Here is a 26,321-nt window from a genome sequence, read left to right on the forward strand (position 1 = left end):
CAGGGTTAAAGGTCTGAAGAACAGCAGAGTGGAAGTCGGGTCATAATTCTGAAGGTAGAAGTGGCTGAAATGATGGACAGGTTGGAATAAAATAAGTAGAATCAGCAATGTCATATGTATTATTCAGGGTTGGTTAACCTTGCTTTTATTTGCAAATTTTCAAAAATTTCTTCTAAAATTTATCTTATTTGACAGAAATAAGCATTTAAACATAAAGGTCTTATAAATTTCCAATAGGGAAACTGGTGGAAAAAACATTCCCTAGTATGATGACACTTTCGTATTTAGTATAATGAGTAAAACAATCTACTTACCAGTTTAGAAGCCCTGTTCACTTCTTTCCTGATGTCTTCAATTAGAAAACCATAAACTCCTTCTTCTTCTTTACCTCTCTGCCAAATTCCACTTGACATCAACTGTAAATATATTTTCAATTAGAAAATAGATTCTAAGAAACTAGCTTGAAATACATATATATGTAAAATGTGTGAATGTATAAAAATACATATATTGCATGAATATATAATATATATACACACATATGTAATGTTCCAATAAAAAAAATGGACGTAACTTGAATTTCAAGTTATTTTTATAGTTATTATAGTTATTTTTATGTTCAAAGTAAGAGGCTAATCACATTCTTTGATTTGGAAGACACTATACATTAACACTATACATTTAACTAAACAGGTTCTAAAAGTATTCCAGGAACTAGAAGAAAAAATACAAGGCAAAAAACACCTGTAATGAAGCTTTAGAAAAAAAGTAGGAAATACTAAAAGGTATAAATGTAATAACAGTAAATATTACGGAAATAATTCAGTTCATCAGTGACATTTCAGGCTAACTTTAAATCTAGCTTGATTTTGGATCATAAAAGGTGTATTTATAGAAACCTATTGAATTGCGGTTAACACAGAAGTTTGAATTTTAATAAAAATTTTTTAACTTCAGTTTAAATATGTTAAGGAAATATGAATCAAGAAAACTCATGGAACTGTGAATAAGAAATCCTGGTTTGCAAACCAGGCTCTATGTCCAACTTTCTGAAACTCCAGACAAGTAATTTAATGTCTGAGATCTTAAACACAAAAAATAAAAACAGTGGACTAGATTGTCTTTCTAAGCTCTGCCATTCCATTTGTAACATTACTGTACTGTTTATAGTGAAATAGAATCTTATATAAGTGTTGAGCCTAGGGTAGGTATGTTTTGAATTATTATACTCATTAATGAAAAACAATATAAAGGAAATTTTCATCAAATTAAATATATTAAATAATTCAAAAATACTTCAAATTTGTGATTAGAGAAGATTATTGTTATCAATATAATAATATATCCTAGAGAAACAAAAAAATACACATTACTTAAGAATTGGTTATGGAAAAAAAAAACAATGATTAATAAAATAGCTCTCCTAATTCTACTGCATAAAAAGTAAACTAAACTCTCAGAAAAATGAAAAGGTTTTCTTTGGTGATACAAAATTTAAGACTCCCAACTTACAAATAAATTTGGAATGCCAAATTCATGTTCTCTTAAATCTTGGTACAAAGTAATTAGGTTCTTAGACTAGCTAGAAGTCTATTTAATGCACAGGGCACTTGGGACACAAAACTATAGTCTTAAAGAACCACCGAGAAATATGTTAGATGTTTTCTCGAAGCATCTAGAATTTTAACATGGATGCTGCGGTAGGTATAAAAACAGATCTACAAATTTGTGGATCCTAATTCCTTTCCCCTTGAACATGGGCTAGACTTAATGACTCACTTCTAACAAATAGAACAAAGTAAAAGTGACAGTAGTATGCAACTGTGAGGACTAGGTCATACGGTTCTATCTTGGTGTTTATCTATCCCTCTCTCCCTCTCTTTCATCACCTGCTCTGGAAGAAGCCAGATAACATGCTGTGAGTAACCTACAGAGCTACCTAGGAAGTAAGGAATAGAGAGGCCTCTTGACAACAGGGTTAAGTACTAAGGCCAGAAGACATGTAAGTGAGGTATCAGAGGTGGATCCTCCAGCCCAAGTCTAGCCTCCATATGACTGTAACCTGAGCCAGAACTACAGTTCAGCCAATAGCAGGATCCTGACCCTCAGAAAATGTTTGAGATAATAACTATTTAAGCTGTTAAAATTCAGGATAATTTGTTAAGTAGCAATATGTAACTCAAAGAGTATCGAGAAATATTGTGCTACTACTGACTGCAGCCTTGGTACACCAAGGCAGTGAAGGTGCCATTAATATCTTATGGTATAGATTCAGTAAGTGAAAAGTTGGTAGAAGGAAGGGCAAATAAATGAGACTAATTCTCAGTATGAAATCACTTTTTCTTTCTTCTGAGTGGCCCATATATTCACCTACTTCCTTTTCCACAAATATTTCTTTCTTTATTCAGAACCTTTCTTTCCAGGTTCCCTGTGAAATAAAATACTTTCCTTTTACTCCCTGAACCTTCAAAGGACTCTTTTCTGAGATTTATCACTAGCAACAATGGAAACAAGAAAGTGATAAAAAAACAATTCCCTTAAGAGGTCTAATCATTTTTTCCTTTTTTTCACTTTGGCCCTAAAAGGTTAGGCAAAAAATATATAGATAATGATGACTGGTCTTCCTTCATACATAGGAACTAATTTCACAATCTTAGGATTTGATAAATGAAAAACTTTATTTTACATAGAGGCAAAATGAGATCAAGAAAAGTAAAATGACTTATCCAAATCTCAGAAACCAACCACCAAGATCTAATTGTCTTCTTTAGAAGAATATAAAATTTCCAGGATTTAATTATAAGTTATACTTACCAAACAATAGTAATGTACAGTGATATTCCATTTCTCATTAGTTTTCTTTTCTCCATATTTATTAGGACAGTCATCATTTTTTCGACAAAAAACACAAGCTAACAGTGGAAAAAAGTAAATAGATATAAAAAATATTTTTAAATTTTTAAAATAAAACCTATGGAATTGGAGCTTCTCTCAAGTGATGTGTTCCATTCTTTCAGAGAGAGTGAATCATCTTATATTATTATCAGTAACTTAAAATTTCTAACACCTATTTCTAAAACAATAAACATCATTGTTTTAGATTTTACATTTTAAAATTAATTTTAATGATGAATTTCAGTGTGTAATTAAAACGGCAACTTACAGGGTAATATCACAGAAAATAACAGATTAGGAAACTACAAAATTCTTACTGCCCCACTAAAGCAACAATTAAGCTGCCAAAAACTGTCAGAATCAATTCTTCAGAAACTGAAATCTAATTTTAAAACTTACAAAATTAGGAGAATGCTCAAGTAAGAAATAGAATGATATATTCTGATGAGCACTTTGTCTCATTTTAACTTACCTGCCTACCATCACCCACTCTCCAGCTGAGCAATGGTCTTAGGTATGATGGCCCATGCCCATGTTCCTGGTTTGGATTGTTCAAGAGGAGGAAAATGAACCTTGCTCTTAAAGAAAAGTGATTGTGTGTTTTGATCTATGTGGTGGATCCCTGAGGGATGGGTTCAGATACTTGCCCTGATTTGCTGGTCTCAGAACCTTCTCCATTAAAAGCATTTAAGACAAATATACTAGATGAAGCAGCATGGAGTAAAGGGTAAAGACAAGACAAGCAGGTGACAGACCAAAAGACCTAGGAAACACAGGGCTGGGAAAAAGGAGAAACATAGATAAATAAGGGATTTGAAAAGCTCCCAAAGATACCAGGGAATCTGGAGGACACACATGGTCAAGACTGGATGCATGCTCAGAAAAGACCCCCAAAACACTAAGTTTTCACCTCTGGCTGATCCTCATATAAGCCAATATGAAAAAAGAAAGGCCCCCAAAAATCAATAACAATTTTAACCTTAAAGAACTAGAAAAATAAAAGCATATTTAGCCAAAAGCTAGCAGAAGGAAGGAAAAAATAAAGACTATAGCATAAATGAAATTGAAAACAGAAAAACAATAGAAAATAAAAACCAAAGTTGGTTTTCTGAAAAGATCAACAAAACCAAGAAAACTTAAGCCAGATTGATCTAGAAAAGAAAGAAAATTCAAAACTTAGGCAAAAGCTACAGAAATCAAAATAGTGTTGTAGTGGCATAAGAACAGTGATACAGATCAATGGTGGGGGAGGAGTCCAGGAAAAAAATCTATATATCTACAGATATTAATTTTCAACAAGGATGCCAACCAAGGTCATTCACTGGGGAAAATATAGTCTCTTCATGCAAGGTAATGAAACTGAAACCCTACCTGCCACCATATACAAAAATTAAAACAGATTATAGATGGCGTGCCTGGGTGGTTAAGTCAGTTAAGTGTCTGACTCTTGATTTCTGCTCAGGTTATCATCTTGGGATCCTGGGATCATGCCCCACATCAAGCTCATGCTCAGCAGGGGAGTCTGCTTAAGATTCTCTCTGTCCCTCCCCCAGCTTGCATTCTCTTACGTTCTCTCTCAAATCAATCAATCTTTAAGAAAACACAACATTTTAGGGGATCCCTGGGTGGCGCAGCGGTTTGGCGCCTGCCTTTGGCTCAGGGCGCGATCCTGGAGACCCGGGATCGAATCCCACATCAGGCTCCCGGTGCATGGAGCCTGCTTCTCCCTCCGCCTGTGTCTCTGCCTCTCTCTCTCTCTCTGTGACTATCATAAATAAATAAAAAAAAAAAAAAGAAAACACAACATTTTAAAGACCTAAATGTAAGCATCAAAACTAAACTCTTAGAAGAAAATATAGGGGCAAAGCTTTATAACCTTGGATTGGTTTCTTAGCGTTTACATGAAACAAACCCAGAGCAAAGTAAAAATGGGGAAAAAATAGATAAACTGGATTCAAACTAAGTTTTAAACTTTGGTGTATCAACGGACACTAAAGAAAGTATAAAGACGATCTACAGAATGGGAGTATGTATTTAGAAACCATATACATGTTAAAGGTCTAGTGTCCAGAATGCATAAGAAATTCTTATAACTCAACAATATGGAGCAATGATCCAAATAAACATTTTTCCAAAGAAGGTACATAAATAGCCAATAAGCATTTTAAAAGATGTTTAGCATCATTAATCATCAGGGAAATGCAAATCAAAACCACAAAGAGATACCACTTCACATCCATTAGGATGGCTACAATTAAAATGTCAAAAATTAACAAATGTTGGCAAGGATCTGGAAAAATAGGAATCCTTTTACACTGCTGGTGGAAATGTAAAATGGTACAGTGACTTAGGAAAAATAATTTGACAGTTCCTCAAAAACTTGTAACATAGTTACCATATGACCCAACAATCCCACTGTGTAGTATATGACAAAGAACTGAAAATTATGTTCAAACAAGTACTTGTATGCTAATATTAATTAGCACTGTTCTCAATAGCTGAAAAGGAAAAATAAACCAAATGTCCATTGGATGAATGGATAAATTAATGTTATATCCATACAATGGAATATTATTCAGCTATAAAAAGAAATGAAGTACTGATACATACTACAACATGGATGAGCCTAGAAACATTATGCTAAGTAAAAGAAGGTAAAAGCCAAGTACAAGAGGTCACATACTATATGACTCCATATAAATAGATTACATTATCAAGAATAGGTAAATTCACAGAAGACAGACAAAAAAGCAGACTGGTGGCTTCCAAGGACCAAGGAGAAGGGAAATGAAAAGTAACTGCCTAATGGGTAGTTTCCTCTGAGGATGATGAAAATATCCTAGAACTAGATACTGGTGATGGTTTTACAACACTGTGAATGTTGTGAATGCCACCAAATTGTACACTTTAAGATAATTAAAATGGTGAATTTTATGTTCTGTGTATTTTACCACAATAATAATTTTAAAAAGGCAAACTGTAGAGTCAGGGAGATCTGAGTTAAAATCTCACCACTACATTCTTGCCGTGTAACCTTGGAAAAGTGACAAATATAATTAAAATGTATGACAGCTACATATAACTGAATAAACATTATTTTTCTAACTTATGATATTTACTTGTACAGAAAATTTCTAATAACATACAAATAAAACAAGAAAATCACTAGCTGAAGAGAAAAGACTGAGAATCTCAAGGCAGCAAATCAATACAAGATGAAAGGAGCTTGAATCTCTAAGTGACTGCGTGGAGCAGAAGCTCCCCATCTATTCCAACTCCCCTAACCAAACCACACACTGAATAGTAACATAAGGAAGTAATAAACTTTTGTTGTGCTAAACCAGTAAGACCTCAGCATTTACCTATTTAGCAGTTAGTCTTATTTACCTTTAACTAATACATGTAATCAAGAATGGATGTTATAGGGATCCCTGGGTGGCGCAGCGGTTTGGCGCCTGCCTTTGGCCCAGGGCGCGATCCTGGAGACCCGGGATCGAATCCCACATCAGGCTCCCGGTGCATGGAGCCTGCTTCTCCCTCCGCCTGTGTCTCTGCCTCTCTCTCTCTCTCTCTGTGACTATCTATCATAAATAAATAAAAAAATTAAAAAAAAAAAAATTAAAAAAAGAATGGATGTTATACATGAAATGGTATGTCTGTTAATAAGCTACTCACAAAATGATTGCAGGACTGGAAAAAAACGTCATGAGCTAATAATATTTAATGTTGTAAAATACCTCCTCTATATTTGCCCTCCCTCACTACAGGTTAATAAGATAAGCCACAAACGAAAGCCCTTTCGTCAATCTTTCAAAAGATTTCAACTCCCTTTCTTTCTGACCACATCAACTCCAGCAAATTGCCATTTGTTTACTGGACATCTTATACCAGCAGCTCTCATCTTAATTCCTTCATCTCCAGTGCCTATATTTTTAGTTCTAGTTCTGTATATCGTCTAGTGTGCATGCAACTATCAAGAGGAAAAGGAATATAATGAATTAGCTGAGACTACAGAACAGAAGAACAGAAGTACTCATGATGAGCGCAGGATGGAGCTGCATTTGCTATTATGCTGTGGACCAGCAGCTTTTCCATTTGTTCCCTTCCTCCCCTCACCCAGTATATGGAGACACTGGATAAAGAATAGACAGGCATGCTTTTATAAGTAGACTGCTTTTGTTTGTATTTGCACTTAGTTGTTTTTTAATTTTAATATTTAAAATTCAGTAACATTGTTCTGACTTCATTATATTAAGATCACCTTTTAACTATGGCAAATCATACTGGTTGTATTAAAATAATGATATAAACACATTCATATAAGTAAAAAACTGAGCCAATCTTAGGTAAATAACAGTAAAGGTAGTGTTTGCAGTCCACAAATATATGAAGGTAGTCCATGAATTACTAAGTTTCAGAACAATTAGCACAGTTGATAGAAGTTGGTAGGTAAAAGCAGAAAAGCAAAGCAGAGGGAAAAGTAAGAGCACAAATTTCCTCATCCAGTATGATGGAGAGATGATAAAGAGTTAACAGATAATTCTCTATCAGTGAAGGTTAAGATAGTTTTAAGTGTAATATTTTAATTTGTGAAGGAATAAAAAATAAATCTTAAAAAGAGGATAGATGAGGGGAGTAGTGGCAGAAGAGTATAAAATAAGAATTTAAATTTCTCACATTCCATGTTAGCAAATTAACATATACTGTACAAACTATAAATGAAGAAATCAACAAAGACAAAGGTCTCTGAATCTATTTGATATTGTTATGAGCACCTTCAGGTAAGTTTTCCTTTTCATATTAAGTTTTGTGTTTAAAATGGTCTCACCTGCATTTTTCCTTATGTAGGAAAGTCATACAAAAAGATGAAAAAAATTGTTTATTAAATAAATAATGCTGTTTTATTCAGATACAAAGCATATCTGAAAAATACATATAGAGGATACAAAAAAAATTTGGCAAACTGTCCTCTTACAACAGATTTTTGTTGAAATGAATACACATAATATTATACTTTTGTATACAGATGTATGAACAAAGTATGGATCAGGGAACTGATCCTGACTTTTTGAGTCAGCATTCTTTTTTTTTTTTTTTTTTTTAAAGATTTTATTTATTCATGAGAGAGACAGAGAGAGGCAGAGACACAGGCAGAGGGAGAAGCAGGCTCACCACAGGGAGCCTAATGTGGTACTCGATCCCAGGACCTTGGGATCAGGACCTGAACCAAAGGCAGAAGCTCAACCACTGACCCACCTAGGTGCCCCTTCAGTCAACATTCCAAAAAGTTTTATTGTAATAAAAAAGCAAGAGTAAAATATCTTAATATTTTAAATTAGCTTTGAAAATGTTTTAAATATTTTACTTACCAAGATTCTGTGAGGCACCAGGTTTATTTTCATTCATTTTACTAGGAGAAATAAGAACATACAATATAGCCATCTTAATTTCTAAAGCTTCAAATTATCCACTTTAATAAAATTTAGTCACTGCAAAATTACAAATAAGTTGCATAATTATTTCTTTCCGTAGTACTTAATTTCCTTACCTTTCACACATCTAAAAGCATTAGTTTTTAACAAGCAAGTTAAAGTCTGGGAACATTGTTAAAATTGAAGGGAATGTTTTTTAGTTGTCAAAAAGATTAAGATGACTACTGGCATTTAGTGGAAAGAGGTCATCACAGGATATCCTATCCTATCCACCAAAAAGATACAATAAATAGTCTAAATTTTCAAATTTCCAGCTGGACATTTGAATAGGTTAAAAAAACAAAACAAAACCCTATTGTAATTACATTAACCTAAAACTTAAAATTATAATTCAGAATAATGATTCAGTTCCACAACACAAACTATAATAAAAATATTTTAAATTTTATCAATGACCTTAATGCAAACATTATCACATATTACTTTGTATTATGTTTATTTGAATTTTTTAAATTCTTCAGCTACACTGGCAAACTCCCCAAGGGTAAAATTCTGTATCATTCAGCACAGTGTTAATAAATATTTGAATAGGACTGGCACTTATTCCAGAGATACTGATATGATGGGCAAGGTTCTAAATTACATTTTGTATGTGGTTACATCTTCTCCTCCTCTTCTCCTTCTCACTGCCAAGGACCCAAGGCATCTCTTGGTGGACACTGGGATGAAGTTCTGCCTAGATCTTTGTAAGATAATTACGTTTACCTTAAAAAAAAAGGTGTCTAAATATTTTTGTTATTCCTACTCTCAGAATTCTGCACTAAATGAGCTTTCTCATAGTTAAAAATAAATATAAAAGAATTAAAAGTGAACATCAACCTTACATTATGGGGAAAAGTACCATAGGAGTATGTAGAGAATCACGCTGAAAAGCCTCCAAATGTCATTCATTAGCTAGAAGTTGATTATAAGAAAGATCTCCAATGCTAGCAAAACATGTATAGGAAAGGTTTATCCTATGTATGCCAATATCTAATAAGCACTTTATGTCGTTTTCCAAAGTATATTAGTATACACAATTCCACATAGACCAATGGAACAAAACTAGAAAGCCAAGAAAGATATTTTCCAGTCATTTGATTTTCAACAAAGGTAACAAAGCAATCAATGGGGAAAAGAAAAATCTTTTTAACAAACACTGCTGGAAAAATTGGATATCCATACGGAAAACAAATGAACCTTGATCCATACTTCACACCATGAAAATTCTAGTTTCAAGTGGATTACAGACCTAACTGTTTCAGGCTGACTTTTAGGTATTAGGAGAAAAAAATGGTTAGGCAAATGTCAGAAAACAAACAATTGCTGAAAATTATTCAGGAGTTCTGTATACTATTCTTGTATTTTTTCTCTAAGCTTAAAATTATATCAAAATTAAAAGCTATCCCCAAATTGATGTTCTAAAGACAGTGCATAATTCATACTTTTGACCAGCTGACATTAGCCTCTTCCTAATCCTCAGCAACTGAAATAAAACTTTTTTCTTAAGCCTGATTGATAATTGCTTTATTTCAAACAGTATCCAAAACAAACCTAAAAAAAAAAAAAAAAAAAAAAAAAAGATTATTCACAGATTTTTAATTAATTTTATCATGTTTTCCTACCAGTGCATGAACTTTGAGACTTTCTAAGTGGAAAGAATAAAACAATGTTATGTAAATACATGTCTCAATAATAGCCCAAGTCTTAAGACTTGGTCTTCTAAACAATACCGAACTTGAGACACCATGAACAATTTACTAAAGAGTTCCAAGAAGCCACTGTCAAGAGGTATTCTGAGTCTCTTCCACTGCTTACCTCCACTTGATCAGTCAGTGATACAAGTTGATACCCCTCCTTTCAAAAGGGGAAGCCTGATTTCCCTCTCCTTGATTGTGGCCACGCTTAGTAATTTGTTTCTACCAAAAAGTCTGGCAGAAATGACAATGCATGACTTGGTCATAAAAGGCACTGTGACTTCCTCCGTATTCTCTATCATGGTCGAAGCTAGCTGCAAAGTCATAGAGATTTTGAAGATGCTCCTTGGAAAGGCCCACTTACCAAGGAAATGAGGCACTTATCCATAGCCATTTGAGTGAGCCATTTTAGAAGCAAATCCTCCAATCTCAATTAAAATACCTTCATATGACTAAAGACTAGCAATCTGAGAGAAACTTCATGGGAAAGCCTAAACCAAAACCACACAGTTAAGCTGCTCCTAAATTTCTGACCCACAGAAACTGTCAGATAATGTTTGTTTTTCTAAGTCACCAAGTTTTGGATGATTTGTTATACAGCAACAGATAATTAATACAATAAAGTAAACCAAATTACCTCATTATATCCAGATTGCTTTTATAAAAGCTTTTTGGTGAGATTTTTAGGATTTTCAGTATATAAGATTGTGTCATCTACAAATAGACAATTTTACTTCTTCCCTTCTGATCTGGATGCCTTTTATTTCTTTTTCTTGCCTGACTGCTCAGGCTAAGAATTCTACCCATGTTACATAGGAATGGTGATAATGGGCATCTTCTGTTTTATTCCTGATATTACAGGAAAAGCTTTCAACCTTTTACCATTCAGTATGTTAGCTGTGGGCTTGTCATGTTTGGCCTTTAATATGTCGAGATATGTTCCTCTTGTATCAATTTCTTGAGAATTTTTATCATGAAAGGATGCTGAATTCTCTTAAATGCCTTATCTGGATCTACTGATATGACCATTTGATGCTTATTTCTCATTCTATTAAAATGATGTGTCATATTTATTGATTTGCATAGACTGCACCATCCTTGCATCTGGGAATGAATTCCACTTGATTGTGGTATATGATCCTTTCTTCTTAATTGAAGTAGAGTTGACGTGTTGTCACAAATGGCAAGATTTCATTCTTTTAAAATTCAGAGTAATATTCCAATGTGTATATATACACACATCATATCTTCTTTACCTATTTATTTATAGAGGGACACTTAAGTTGCTTTCACATCTTTCAAATAATTCGATAAACATAGGGACACAGGTATCTTTTGGAATAAGGTGTTTTCATTTTCTTTGGGCAAATATCCAGATGTGGAACTACTGGAACATGTGGTATTATGATCATTTAATGTGCTGTTAAAGTTGGTTTGATAGTACCTTGTTGAGAATTTTTTCTCTACATTCATCAGGGATATTGGCCTGTAGTTTTCTTTTCTTGTAGTGCCCTTATCTGACTTTGGTATCAGGGTAATGCTGGCCTCATAAAATGAGCTTGGGAGTTGAACATATATTTTAGAAAAGAAATAGAACAAGGCTGAAAAGCAAATGAAAGAAGGAAAGCTGGAAAAAACACAAAATGTGGAGTATCTCTCCACATACGAATTGCAAGGATCTCTGGATTCAAAAAATAAAAAGTGAGTAATTCATACTTCCTAATTTGGACACTTACCACAAAATTATAGTAATTGAAAAAGGTTAGTACTGGCATGAGTATAAACATATAGGTCAAGTGAAAATAAAAGTACAGAAATAAAGCCATACATCTGTGACCAATTATTTTTTGACAAGGGTGCCATGACTATTCAATAGGGAAAGAATAGTTTGTTCAACAAATGGTACTGGGACAACTGGGTAGTCACATGCAAAGCAATGAAGTTGGATCCCTATCTTGCGCTATATACAAAAATTAAAACAGATTGAAGACTTAATATATGAAAAAAAATCTTAGAGGAAAACATAGGGTTATGTAAATCTTCATGAGCTTGGATTTGGCTCAAAAAATCCCATAAATGGGTTTCTTATGTATGACACCAAAACCATAAGCAAACAGACGAAACAACAACAAAACCAAAACACACACACACACACACACACACACAAAGAAAAAAATAACTGGCACTACACAATAAAGAGAGTAAAAAGGGCACCTGGGTGGCTCAGTGGTTAAGCATCTGCCTTTGGCTCAGGTCACGATCCTAGGGTCCTGAGATTGAGTCCTGGCATCAGGCTCCTGACAGGGAGCCTATATCTCTCATGAATAAATAAATAAAATCTTTAATAAAAGAGAGAGAGAGAAGACAATTCACAAAATGGGAGAAAATCTTTGGAAATCATATACCTAATAAAGAGCAAAAATCCAGAAATATGTAAAGAAACTTTTAGAACTCATCAACAAAACAACCAAATTTAAAAACAGGCAAATGGTCTGAATAGACATTTCTCCAAAGAAAATATTTATATAAACAATGCGCACCTGAAGAGATGCTCAACATCATTAATTATTAGTAATATGCAAATTTAAACAATGAGATACCAGTTTATGCCCACTCAAGTGATTTAATTTAAAAAACAAGAATATAGAGAAATTGGAAACCTCATACATTGCTTATGGGAATGTAAAGTGGAGCATCTACTATGGAAAATAGTCTGGCAGCTGCTCAACACATCCACATGTAGAACTACTATATCACCCAGCAATTATACTATGTATTTATCCAAAAAGAATTGAAAGATTTTCAAACAAAAACTTGTACACAAATGTTCATAACAGTACTATTTATAATAGCTAAAAAAATAGAAATGACTCATTTGTCCATTTAACTGATGGTATACAAAATGTGGTATATATCCATAGCTATAAAAAAGGATGAAGCACTGATATATGCTACAACCTGGATGAATCTTAGAAACAAGCTAAGTGAAAGAGGTCAGACTCAAGGGTCACATATATAATCCCATCTATATGAAATAATCAGAATAGGTAAATCCATAGAGACAGATATTTGTGGTTTCCAGGATCTGGGGGAAATAGAAAATATGGAACGATTGCCAAATGGGTATGAGTTTTCCTTTAGGGGTCATACAATATTTTGAAACTAGATCGAAGTGATGGTGATTGTACAACACTGTAAATGTATTAAATATCATTAAGTAGTTAAAATGGTTAATTTTATGAGTTTTACTTCACTAAAGTTAAATGTATACCAATCAGGGATCCCTGGGTGGCGCAGCGGTTTGGCGCCTGCCTTTGGCCCAGGGCGCGATCCTGGAGACCCGGGATCGAATCCCATATCAGGCTCCCGGTGCAAGGAGCCTGCTTCTCCCTCCGCCTGTGTCTCTGCCTCTCTCTCTCTCTGTGACTATCATAAATAAATAAAAATTAAAAAAAAAAATAAAGTGGATTTTCCTTTAAAAAAAAAAATGTATACCAATCATATGATGCAGCCAATAGTAACAGAGACATGTGCATTGTACACAAAAGTCCATAGTGGCTAAAAAAAAGTCCTACTTTTATAGCCAAAAACCGTAACTCAATTGCCTATCAACAGACAATGGATAAAATAAATTGTGATATATTCATATAATGGAATACATTTATTAAAACTAAACTGTACCCATAAATGGGTGAATTTTGTTCTATACAACTCTACCACTAGAAAGATACATAAAGTTAATACTTTCATTAAAAATAGGTATTTGTTTAAATTAAAAAGAAAAGAATTGCTTAAAAAAGCATGTAAGAAGCTTATTAAGTCCCCACTCCATCGTAACAATACAGGTTGAAAAGACTGAAAAATCAACCTTTTTTGGATCAGTAGGAGGGAGGGACACCAGACAAACCACTGCCCCCAAAAATGGAGAGATAAGTGAGCACAGGAGTCACAGCTTACTTCAGCAGGGACTTAATCAGCTGGAACCACTGCTGGATCCAGTGCTGGAATAGGAAAACCTGAACTGTAATTGACTAACGGCTAGAGGCTCAGTGTGAACAATTTTGAGAGTTAAAAACTTCAGGGGGACTTTCTACCATATTGTTGAGATTTATCATCAGGAACTTGACCAGGATCTTGACTAGAGGATCCCACAGTAAACATCAGAGAAAAATCTTGTCATTCTGGCAGGAAGAGGGGAGAAAGGTACCATTTTGAAACATGTCAAAACACTCTGTTCATAATAATAAGGCCTGCCCAAAAAATAATAAGGCCACTAGTTAGCCAGAGCATCACCTGACCTGGAGTCAGGGAAATAACTGACTCCAAGGTACTCTAGCCATCCTATCCCCATGTAAGGGGGTATGCGAGGGAAGCTGAGAAATACTTGTAAGTTCACCAACCACAGACACAGCTCATGAAAAGGCTAAGATCTAATCACAGGACTGCTGAACTCTTCCCCTTCACCCTTCCACCACACCTTACCACCACATTACCAAAGGCCTTTTTACAACAATTTCTTTACCCAGTATGGCTGTCCAGAAAAAATTACAAATCGTTGTGGCAAAAGGCACAATTTGAAGACAGAGCAAGCATCCAAACCAGACATGGCAAGAATGTTGGAATTATCAGACTGGGAATTGCAAACAACTATGATTAATATGCTAAGGGTTCTAACAGATCAAGTACACAGTACAGGAACAGATGGCAATGTAAAAAGATGGAAATTCTAAGCAGGCACCAAGAGAAATGCTAGAGATCAAATACATTGTATCAGAAGTGAAGAATACCTTTGAGGAGATTCCAGGTAGACTGGACATGGCTGAGGAAAGAATCTCTGAGCTTGAAGACATCTCAACAGATACTTTGAAAAATGAACAAAGAGAATAAATAAATACTGAAAAGGAAAAAAAAAAAAACCCAAACAGAACAAAATATTCAAGGACCTCAGGACAACTACAGAAGGTGTAACATAAACATTTTGGGAATACCAGAAGAAAGAAAAGAACAAAAGAAATTCTTGAAACAATTTAATGGCGGGTGCCTGGCTGGCTCAGATGGTAGAGCATGTGACTCTTGATCTTGAGGTCATGAATTCAAGCTCCATGCTGGGCATAAAGCTTACCTAATTAAAAAATAAAAGTTAGGGACACCTGGGTGGTTCAGCTGGTTAAGTGTCTGCCTTCAGCTCAGGTCATGATCCCAGGGTCCTGGGATTAAGCCCAGTATCAGGCTCCCTGCTGAGTGGGGAGCTCCCTGCTCATTACCTCTGTCACAATCTCTCTCTCTCTCTCTCAAATAAATAACTCATTAAAATTTTTTTTTTTACTTCCTTTCCAACTAGGGCCTGGCAGAATGGCTCCCGCAAAGGGTGGCAAGAAGAAGAAGGGCCGTTCTGCCATCAACAAGGTAGTGACCAGAGAATACACCATCAACATTCACAAACGTATCCATGGAGTGGGTTTCAAGAAGCGTGGCCCTCGGGCACTCAAAGAGATCCGGAAATTTGCCATGAAGGAGATGGGAACTCCAGATGTGCGCATTGACACCAGGCTCAACAAAGCTGTCTAGGCCAAAGGAATAAGGAATGTTCCATACAGTATCCATGTGCGGTTGTCCAGAAAACGTAACGAAGATGAGATTCACCAAACAAGCTCTGCACGCTGGTTACCTACGTACCTGTCACCACTTTCAAAAATCTACAGACTGTTAATGTGGATCAGAACTAATCACTGATTGTCAAATAAAGGTATAAAACTGCAAAAAAAATTTTTTGGAATTAAAAAAAATTTTAAAGACAATTTAGACAAATCACTGTCAAACTTCAAACCACAGATCCACCAAGTTCAGAGAACACCAAGCAGAATAAATGACAAAAAAAAACTATACCTCAGCATATCATTTTAAACTACAGAAAATCAAAGATAAGGAAAAAACTCTGAGGGGTACTTGGATGGCTCAGGGGTTGAGTGTCTGCCTGCCTTTGGCTCAGGTCATGGTCCTAGAGTCCTGGGATCAAGTCTCATATCAGGCTTCCAGTAGACAGACCGTTTCTCCCTTTGCCTGTCTCTGCCTCGTTCTTTGTGTCTCTCATGAATAAATGACATCTTAAAAAAAAAAAACCTGAAAGAGGGAGGAAAAAACCTTACTTATAGAGGAACAAAGGAAGGAATTAAATGATATTTCCTCAGAAACCATGCAAGCAAGAAGAGTACACTGAAATACTTAAAATGTTGAGGGAAAAAAGTTCCAATCTAAAATTCTGTATCCTACAAAATTATCCTTCAAAAATGAAAAAGAAGGGGCATTTAGGTGTTCAATCTGTTAAGCATCTGACTCGATTTTAGTTCAGGTCACGATTTCAGGGTTGTGCATCAGGCTCTGTGAGGGCATGGAGCCTGGTTGGGATTCTCTCTCTCCCCCACTCCCTCTGCCTTCACCCCCACACACGCACACTCTCTCTCTCTTAAAAAAAAAAAAAGTGAAAAAGCAAAGATCTTCTCAAACACTGAATTTGTTGCCAGTAGACCTGTCTTCCAAGAAATGTTAAAAGAAGTTCTTGAAAGAGAAGATAATATTCAGCAATTCAGATCTACATAAAGACTACTGAATGTGAATATAATTTAAAAACTTTTATTTTTCTTATTCTTAATTGATCTAACAAACAACAGTTGTTCAAAATAATAATAGCAACAACATACTCAATTACTATATTAGGTTGTAAATGCATATTGCAAAATCTAAGGTAACCACTAAAAAAAGTTAGGAAGGAAATATTGCTGATATGCTAAGAAAGGAAAAAAATAAAATCATGTAAAATGCTCCATTAAAACTATAAAAGGCAGGAAAATAGAGACAAAAAGAAACAAAAAACAAGGGTAACAAATAGAAACAGTAACAAATATGGCAGACATGAATCCAACTATATCAACAGTCATGCTGAATGTCAATGGTCTAAATGTACCAATTAAAAGACATATTTGGCAGAGTAGATTAAAAATAAGACCCAACTATATGTTTTCTACAAAAAAAAATCCACTTTAAATATAAGTTAAACATAAATGATGGAGAAAAATATAACATGCTACCACTAATCAGAAGAAAGCAGAAGTAGATATATTAATTTGAGACAGACTTTAGAACAAGGAAATTATAAAGGATAAATAGGGCATTAAATAATGATAACAGAGTCAACTCTCCAAGAAGATTTAACAGTACTTATTATATATATGCCTAACAACTAGGTGTAACTGTATTAAACTATGTGAAGCAAACTATGGGAGGCAAAAACTAATAGAACTGCAAAGATAGACAAGACTTTAACAACTATCAGAAATGGACAGACCTAGTAGGCAGAAAATTAGCAAGGAACTGAGTTGACAGCTGAACTCAACATCATTATCAAACTACTATATATAATGGACTACTTTATCCAATAACAACAGAATGCAGATTCTTCTCATGCTTACACAGAGCATTTGCCAGGACAGACCATATACTAGGCCATAAAACAGTCCTTAACAAATTTAAAATTGAAATCACACAATGTCTGCTCTCAGACCACAATGGAATTAAACTAGAAATCAATAAAAGAAAGATAGCTGGAAAATGTGAAAGATATGTGGAGACTTAACGCATTTTTAAGTAACACAAGAGTCAAAAGGAGAAATCTCAATAAAAAATAAAACATATTTTGAACTAAATAAAAAGGAAAACACAACTTATCAAAATTTGAGGGATGCTGTGAAAGGGCTTTAGAGGAAATTCAGATCATTGAATGCATATATTAGAAAGATCTAAAATCAGTCATCTAAGTTTCTAACATAGGAAACTATAAAAAGAGTAAATTAAATCCAAATTAAGTAAAAGAAAATAATAATTAGAGCAGAAATCAATGAAATTGAAAAATAAGAAATCAATAGTAAACAAAACCAAAGCTGGTTCTTTGGAAAGATCAATAAAGTCAATAAGACTCTAGCCAAGCTAAGAAAAAAAAAAAAAAAATCAGAGAGGACACAAATTACTAACATCAGAAATTAAAGAATGGATACCATTACAGATTCTATGGACATTAAAAATATATTAAAGTAATACCATAAACTCTATACCCACAAATTTGGTAATCTAGATGAAATGGGCCAATTCCTTTAAAGGAATTTGCCAAAACTCACACAGGAAAAATGAACCCTCTGAATAGGTCTGTATCAGAGAAATTGAATCAATAATTAATAACTTTCCAAAACAGAAAGCACCAGGCCCAGATGGGTTCGCTGTTGAAACTACCAAACATTTAAAAAATAAATTGTATCAATTCTCTACAACCTCTTTCAGGAGATTGAAGCAGAAGGATTATCTCCTAGCTTATTCTGTATTATTACCTCATGCCAACACCAAAGACATGGCAAAAGAACTTCAGACCAGTATTTCTCATAGATACAAAATTCCTCAATATTAGCAAATCAAATCTAACAACATATTAAAAAATTTATACACCGCAAACAAGTGGGATTTACCTAAGTTATGCAATCATGCTCCCTGGTATTTACCCAAAGGAGGTAAAAACTTATGTCCACATCAAAATGTTCACATTTACAGCATCTTTATGCACAATTGCCAAACCTCAGAAGCAACTAAGGTCCTTCAGTAGGTGAATGAATAAACTATGGATCATCCAAACTATGGATCATCTGATACAAAAGAAATGAACTATCAAGCTGTGTAAAGACATGGAGAACATTATGTGCATATTACAAAGTGAAAGAAATGGCGAGATACTAGGATTTCAATTATATGGTATTCTGGAAAAGGTACAATTCTGAAGACCGTAAAAACCTCAGTGGTTGGGAAAGGTGGAGGAGTGTAGAAGATCTTTAGAACAGTGAAAATAGGGGATCCCTGGGTGGCGCAGCGGTTTGGCGCCTGCCTTTGGCCCAGGGCGCGATCCTGGAGACCCGGGATCAAGTCCCACGTCAGGGTCCCGGTGCATAGAGCCTGCTTCTCCCTCTGCTTGTGTCTCTACCTCTCTCTCTCTCTCTCTGTGTGTGTGACTATCATAGATAATAAATAAAAAAAGTAAAAAAAAAAGAACAGTGAAAATACTCTATGATACCATAATGATGGACACCTGTCATCCATTTGTCTAAACCTAAACAATGTACAAAATCAAAGGTGAACTCTAACTTCAACTGTGAACTTTGCTTATAATGTGTCAATGTAGCTTCAACAGTTTCAACAAATGCATCACTCTAGTGGGGTATATAGGTAATAGGAGACGCTATGCATATGTGGAGGAAATCACTATTATTTTTCCTGCCAATTTTGCTGTGAACCTAAAATTGCTCTAAAAAAAATACAGTCTTAACAAAAAAACAAAAAGGGAAAGCAATAATGTTATAAGTTTTGCTGACTTTTATAACTAATCTCTGGAAAACAGGTTGCCCTCCCCCACTGTCATTGGCTCCGTATGCCACATTTTTTTTGTTTCTTCATGATTTCACTGTGATCTCAGGGATATAAAGACCTTTCTGGCTTAGCTCTAATAGTTTTTGGTATCCCAATTCCAAAATTCAAGAAGAAATAATGCGAATGGTCTAGATATTCAGCTCAGATTCAAATACCTGGTACTACTTTGGCTGGAGAAGGTGTATGGAATGGGAGGGAGCATATTAGGATCATAAGCTCCTTTTACCAAACCCAGCCCAATGGCATTTAAAATCATGCCTCTATTTTGGGGCAGCTTTTTAAGGAAAAGGTTATGGTCAAAAACATCAAGTAACAGCCATTCAGACTCAAAAGGAAAGGCAAATTTTGCTATTTTTTAACTCTCCAATATTTTCTTAATTTAGAATTGAATTAACATAGAAATGAATATTCTTATATGTACTTCCCTATTACAAAGTTAATTATCTAATTACACTAAACATATATTATTCTTATAATAAAAAAATTCCACAAGATAAAAAATTTTTTTAAGATTTTATTTATTTATTCTTGAGAGACACAGAGAGAGAGAGAGAGAGAGAGAGAGAGAGAGAGAGAGGCAGAGACACAGGCAGAGTGAGAAGCAGGCTCCATGCAGGGAGCCCCATGCAGGACAGATCCCAGGACCCCAGGATCACGCCCTGGGCCGAAGGCAGGCGCTAAACCACTGAGCTACCCAGGCGTCCCTGGAAGAAAATTAAGTGTAACAATTTTTTTTTTAAGTTACTATAACTTTAGGTGCCTAGTTTCCTCATCTTTATACGGGAGTAATAATAAAATGGTCCTAAGGATTAAGTGAAAAAATATGTATAAAGCATTTGGAGTTCTGTGAATGTTAGTAAATATTACTCAGAATTTTTTACCACTTGAAACATTTGAGCCTACAATTTCTATAAGTATTTTTCCGTATTTGTGAAATTTACAAACCATATGGTATCACTAAAAGCTCTACTAAACTATCAGAATTACATTCTATCATTTCAGAAAAAAAGCAAAGTTAAAAAAAACTTCCTTTAACAAAACACAATGTGTTAAACTGCTAAAATAACAAGCATCATTGAACATATACAGTTTCAGAATACAACAACACGCGCTATTCTGTACCAAGAAATGCAGACATAAAGACAAAAAGGACAAGAGCTTTCAGTCTAGTGCTATGCTTACAATTAAATTGCACCAAGGAAGAACTCCACCTGGGGAAGTCTAGGAAAGTATTGGAAACCCACTGGGTAAAATCTTAAAGGGACATAAAATGTTGGTGGCTAAGTGTATATAAAAGTGAGAGAGAATAGGGATCCCTGGGTGGCGCAGCGGTTTGGCGCCTGCCTTTGGCCCAGGGCGCGATCCTGGAGACCCGGGATCGAATCCCACATCAGGCTCCCGGTGCATGGAGCCTGCTTCTCCCTCTGCCTGTGTCTCTGCCTCTCTCTCTCTCTCTCTGTGACTATCATAAATAAATAAAAAAATTAAAAAAAAAAATTAAAAAAAAAAAAGTGAGAGAGAACAGATTTGGATAATGGTAGCAATATGGATAGAACATCACAGGTTGGAAAAGAGTGGAATATTATGAAGTTGATGCCTGCAAACAGAGGTTGGAACCAGATTGACAAGGGCTTTGTAAAAAAAAAAGAAAAAAAGAAAGAAAGAAAAAAGAAAAGAAAAGAAAGAAAAAAGTTGAGAAATCCGAATTATATTGGAGGAGCCATCAGAGATTTTTAAGAGGCAACATTTGAAAGGATAGACTGCAGAGAAAAGCAGGAAGTATTATTTAATATAATAATAATTTTAAAAGAGGCATAAACTTTCTAAACACATCTAGTTGCTGAACCTGGTTCAAACATCTTGGTAGTTGTGTGACAACCTTCTTGACCTCTGTTTTATCTATTTTATATTGCAGTGCTGTATGTGAAGATTGAGATAATGTATGTAATGTGGTTTGTACAATGCTTAATAACTCAATATAATTGGAGATATATGAATCATTTACTATGTGTCACACAGTATTCTAAGATTTTTATATGTGTGGCATCATTTGACTCGCACAATAATCCTACAAGGCAGGTACTGTTATCACTCCATTATACAGGTCAGGAATTTGAAACACAGGAAGGTAAAACAGCTTCCTTGGGTCATACAGCTACCAACTGGTGGAGATGGAATTCCAACTGAGGCAATCTGACTCCAGTTCCATGCCCTTAACAGTGTATCATTATGTCTCTATAGGAAAGATGGAGCCAGTGCTCTTAAAACTCTTGTCAAAGGGGATCCCTGGGTGGCGCAGTGGTTTGGCACCTGCCTTTGGCCCCGGGCGCGATCCTGGAGACCCGGGATAGAATCCCATATCGGGCTCCCGGTGCATGGAGCCTGCTTCTCCCTCTGCCTGTGTCTCTGCCTCTCTCTCTCTCTCTCTCTCTGTCTGTGTGTGACTATCATAAATAAACAAATTAAAAAAAAAAAAAAAAACACTCTTGTCAAGGGGCGCCAATGTGGAGCACTTGGTTGAGCTGCCAACTCTTGGTCTCTGGTGGTGGTGATCTCCTGGGCAGGGAGATCCAGCCCCTCCACAGGCTCTGTACTGGGCATGAAGTCTGCTTGGGACTTTCTCTCTTTCTTTCAAATAAACAAATAAGGCTTTTAAAAAACAGAACCAAAACAAACAAACAAAACTCTTGTCAAATGTTCTAACCTTCCAATTAAGTTTACAGATTCCTCCTCCTGCAGACTTAAGGGGCCCAGAATCTATGTGATTTGAAGTGTAGGAATCAGCACTTAACAAACCCTTCGAGATAATGTATACACATTAAAATTTGAAATTCGTTAATGATTTACGTAGAGAGAGCAGAAATTCAATGAAGAAAGTCCCAAGTAAGGGCAAGAAACAGATTAAAATGTAGAGGCTATTTTTTTTTTTTAAATTACTATTTGCTGGTAGTTTCCATAAAATGAGAACAGCTGTCTGCAATTCTTAGGAAAGTACAGCTAATGCTTTTGCTGCAATCTCACACAAATATTTAAATTTCAACAGTCAGAAATACTGAATATTTAAATCTATTTTTCCTGGCTAATAATGAAACAAAAGTTCACTAGCAGGGACGTGAGAGTAGGAGAAAGACAGTAAAGGAAGAAGGAACGCCTAGTTTTTAAAAGATATTTTGTGCAGTTTCCATGGTATGATGCCCTGGTGTTAAAATCTTAAAAGGAACATAAAGTATCAGTTCCTATAAAACAGCACAATATTAATCTGACAGTCTTCCATAAGGCAAAACAGAAAATCTCTATACATTTAAACTCATTTGTATTTTAGCTGTAGCGTACGCATTTAAGCTGTTCCAGAAGGCAGACTTTGCTATGGGGTTAGACAATTTGATATTTGAGGCAGTTCATCACTAAAAGTAAATTAAACCAACAACAACACAAAACCCGCCCGAATCCCGGAAGCATGGGTAGAGCGCTTCCACAAAGACTCCACGATGACCCGGCGGGCCAGCGAGAGGAGGAGGTGAAAAGGCAGACCCGTGCGACTCACCAAACCTTGCCCCTATTGTTAGGGATAACCAAGACCTCCGGGGAGGACCGCGGTTCCTACAGGAGTCCTGGATTTCCGCGGCACAAGAAAAAATCGTGAAAGAAAATCGTGAAAGAAAAATATCCGGGTTTTCAACACAAAGGATACTCAGATTTCAGTTTAAATCCCCGCCGGGCATTTCGAAGACTGTCACTTCCCTAAGAGGAACTCTGGAGCCACGTACCGCGCCGCCTCATTCTTAACCTGCCCCCAACCTTCCATCTTTAATAAAGGAAGGTTCTCTCACCTGCGGGAACGCTTTCGGAGTTGGACCTAAGTAGTTACAGCTTCAGCATTCGGAGTCGAATTGGCGGAAATACTAAGCCGACCCGAAAGGCGGATTAAACAAGGCTTAACCTCGGGGCCGGGGGCGCCGAGGAGCCCTAGGTGCTCCGAGCTGGTTGTGGGCGCCCGCCCGGGAGACGCCTCCCAGCGCCCTGACTCCTCCACGCCCGCGAGCCCAGCTCCGCCACCCGACGTCCGCGAAGGCGCGGCGAGGCCTCCGCTACCCGCTCCCGCTCCCGCTCTCGAGCCCTGCCCCGTCCCACGTTCGCACTCTCTCCCTGGAAAACTCTAGTTTCTCCCCGTTCCTCATTCACTCACCCAGGAGCGCCGGGTGGAGGTTCCCGAAAGTCCGCGTCAGCTTGCCCTCCTTTCGCCGAGCCGCACAGCCGACGGCGAGCAGCCCCATGCAACGGCCCACAAGATTCAAATTCGTCCACTTCCGCCTGCAATCCGGAAGGTGCGCTAAGCTCCGCCCCCCCGGGTGGGAGCCGGCGGCGCGGGCGGCGCGGGACGCGGAGGGGGAGGGGCCCCGCGACCCCGCGACCCCGCGACCCCGCGACCCCCGCGACCCCCGCTCTGCCCCCGGGGGGGTGTCGCCTGTGCCGCGCCGCCTCCGCTGCAGCGTCCCTTGTCTGTGTGCTTCCTGGACAGGTCCCGGAGTCGGTGTTCCTGCCCGCTGACTGGAGAGGATCCTCCGGCTTCCGGAGCGGACTGAGGCGCGCCGGAGCGCTGCCTTCCTTCAGGGACCCCTGACGCTCTTACCCCCCGCGCCGCTCTCGCGGGAACCACGGCTGCGGCGGAGGAAGCAGCAAACTCTGCCCAAACCTTCTTCCCCTGGACCCTCCTCGGTTCCGGCGCAGTCGGGACGTCTAACCTCTGTCGCCCCCCCACCCCCCCACCCCCCGGTGGGGGAGACAAAAAGCCAAGGGCGCCAATCCCACTGATTGGAACCACAAGTCGAAGATGCGGGGTGGTCGAACTGGTGCCTGGTCCCAGATAAAGTGCAGGAGGGCAGGCGCTGGAAGGCGACGAATCTTTGGCCCCCTCTGATAATAATCGAGACTGTTTTACGTGATTATTACGTAGTTGTCCTGGGAGATTCTGAGGACAACAGTGTCATTTTCCTTCCCCAACGACCGCTTCCGAGGGGACACATCTGGGAGCTCTAAGAAAGGAAAGGAGGGGTTGGATGTGTTTTAGCACCTCCCCCCCCCCCCGGGGGAAGCTAAACAACTCTTGATTTTGAGGTGGCTACCGGATCATCCTCGCATCTGACAGTATTGATTTAACTTAAAAACATCGTTTCAAACCAAGCCAGAACGCCTTCAGCCTCTGTCAAGACTGCGATTTGGAAGATTAGATTTCTATGAATTTATCGTACGGGTAATCCGACAGAAGAGAGCGTAAAGCTATTAACGGGTGTACTCTTTGAACAATAGAAAATAGGAAATAACCTGTGTCTCTCGATAAGAAAATGATTAAATGCGTTATGATACTTTAGGATCTAATACACTGACATTGTACAGGCGCTAAAAATAATGAAGTATATCGGTAGGTACTCAAATGAAATAATGAAAAAAAAAATCCACTGCAGAAGGACTCTACATTGTATCCTTTTAAAGTATGTGCAGGGCAGCCCGGGTGGCTCAGCGGTTCAGCCTCGCCTTCAGCCCAGGGCGTGATCCTGGAGACCCGGGCTCCCTGCATGGAGCCTGCTTCTCCCTCTGCCTGTGTCTCTGCCCCCACCCCCTCCTCTCTGTGTATTCTTATGAATAAATAAAATCCTTAAAGAAAAAAAAAAAAAGTATGTGCATGGCATACAGAATTTCTAGATGGATAGTAAACTGTAAAAATTTATTTCTCTCGTAGATTGATGAATGGGGATGTGAAGAAGCTTTTTATTTTTATTTTTTTGCCTTTTAACCAGCTGAATTTTTAAAATAATAACGTGTTTTACTCTTGCAATTGTGTTTTGTAAATGAAGGTTGTTAGAAATGGAATGTATTCTAGATACAGTATCGTTTAATAAATGTATAAAGGTATAATGTTTGAATAGTCTGTGTCCATTCATTCACACATTCCTTCAACAATTATATGATAATGGTTTGATCACACATTTTGTCATTCATGATATGTTGCATTATTTAATGTCGCCACACTTCTAATGTGGCCCCATTAAATATATTGCTCCTTCGGGTTCTTTCAAGGCGGAAAGGATGTCATGTATTTTTCCTGTGTCTCTCATAATTCTTGGCACCTTCGCACCATTAAATTTCATCCCTCACGTGAATGAAATTCTCAAGTTAATCAGCAAATGAAAGTTAAATACTCAAATTGCCCTTGAAAAGTCCCCAAGACAACTATAAAATATAATAAAAATATGATTTTTTATACAACTGTATAGGCATAAGTTTTGTTTTGTTCTAATGTTTTATTTAAATGTTTGTCCTCTAAGTTTTCCTTACTCAGTTCTTCTTTTTGGACTCTCAATAAAGTCTTCAATTTCTTCCACCAAGATATTGACAAAGTTGTCATCACCAGCAGCCCTGCCATCAGTCAGACCAATGATACTAATTTCTCATCCCCAGTAGAAGGTCCCTTAAAGTCACTGACATATTTTTTTCCCATAGGACTAGCCAGGCTTGATTGTATAAATTGTCTATGGCTAGTGTTTATTGAGTGGAATATCAGGTTATTTGCACTTTTTAAACTGTTACTCTTTGCTCCCCTCGCAAAGAGTGAATATAAATGAATTTGAATACAGTCAGTATTCAAGTAATGTTGTGGCATTTCATTAACAAATACCCACTGCAATAAATACCCACTGACTAAATCCAGGAACCTGAGTAACTGCAAACTTAACATTTTAAAGAAAATATTCCCTGCAAGATATATTTAAATCTAACAAATCTGGCCATCAAACCGGCATTC

The 26,321-nt window shown here is 36.8% G+C and overlaps 1 protein-coding gene across 3 annotated transcripts in view; it reads right to left on the reverse strand.

Moving 5' to 3' along the window:
- Nucleotides 1-24,242, reverse strand: part of G2E3 (G2/M-phase specific E3 ubiquitin protein ligase) — a 56,500-nt gene extending 32,258 nt beyond the window's left edge. Inside the window, exons 1-5 of one of the 3 annotated variants that reach the window (XM_041759356.1) lie at nucleotides 23,709-24,242; nucleotides 9,812-9,920; nucleotides 8,265-8,305; nucleotides 2,815-2,912; nucleotides 315-416 (exon numbers count right to left, since the gene is read on the reverse strand). In XM_041759356.1, coding sequence (XP_041615290.1) covers nucleotides 315-416; nucleotides 2,815-2,912; nucleotides 8,265-8,305; nucleotides 9,812-9,920; nucleotides 23,709-23,796 — 438 coding nt within the window. In that variant the 5' untranslated portion in view covers nucleotides 23,797-24,242. The remainder of the gene's footprint in view (nucleotides 1-314; nucleotides 417-2,814; nucleotides 2,913-8,264; nucleotides 8,306-9,811; nucleotides 9,921-23,708) is intronic. The other 2 variants (XM_041759358.1, XM_041759357.1) reach the window with 2 other exon arrangements.
- Between the last annotated feature and the right edge of the window lie 2,079 nt (nucleotides 24,243-26,321).

This window comes from Vulpes lagopus, chromosome 6, assembly GCF_018345385.1.
Source record: "Vulpes lagopus strain Blue_001 chromosome 6, ASM1834538v1, whole genome shotgun sequence".
Lineage (NCBI taxonomy): Eukaryota > Metazoa > Chordata > Mammalia > Carnivora > Canidae > Vulpes > Vulpes lagopus.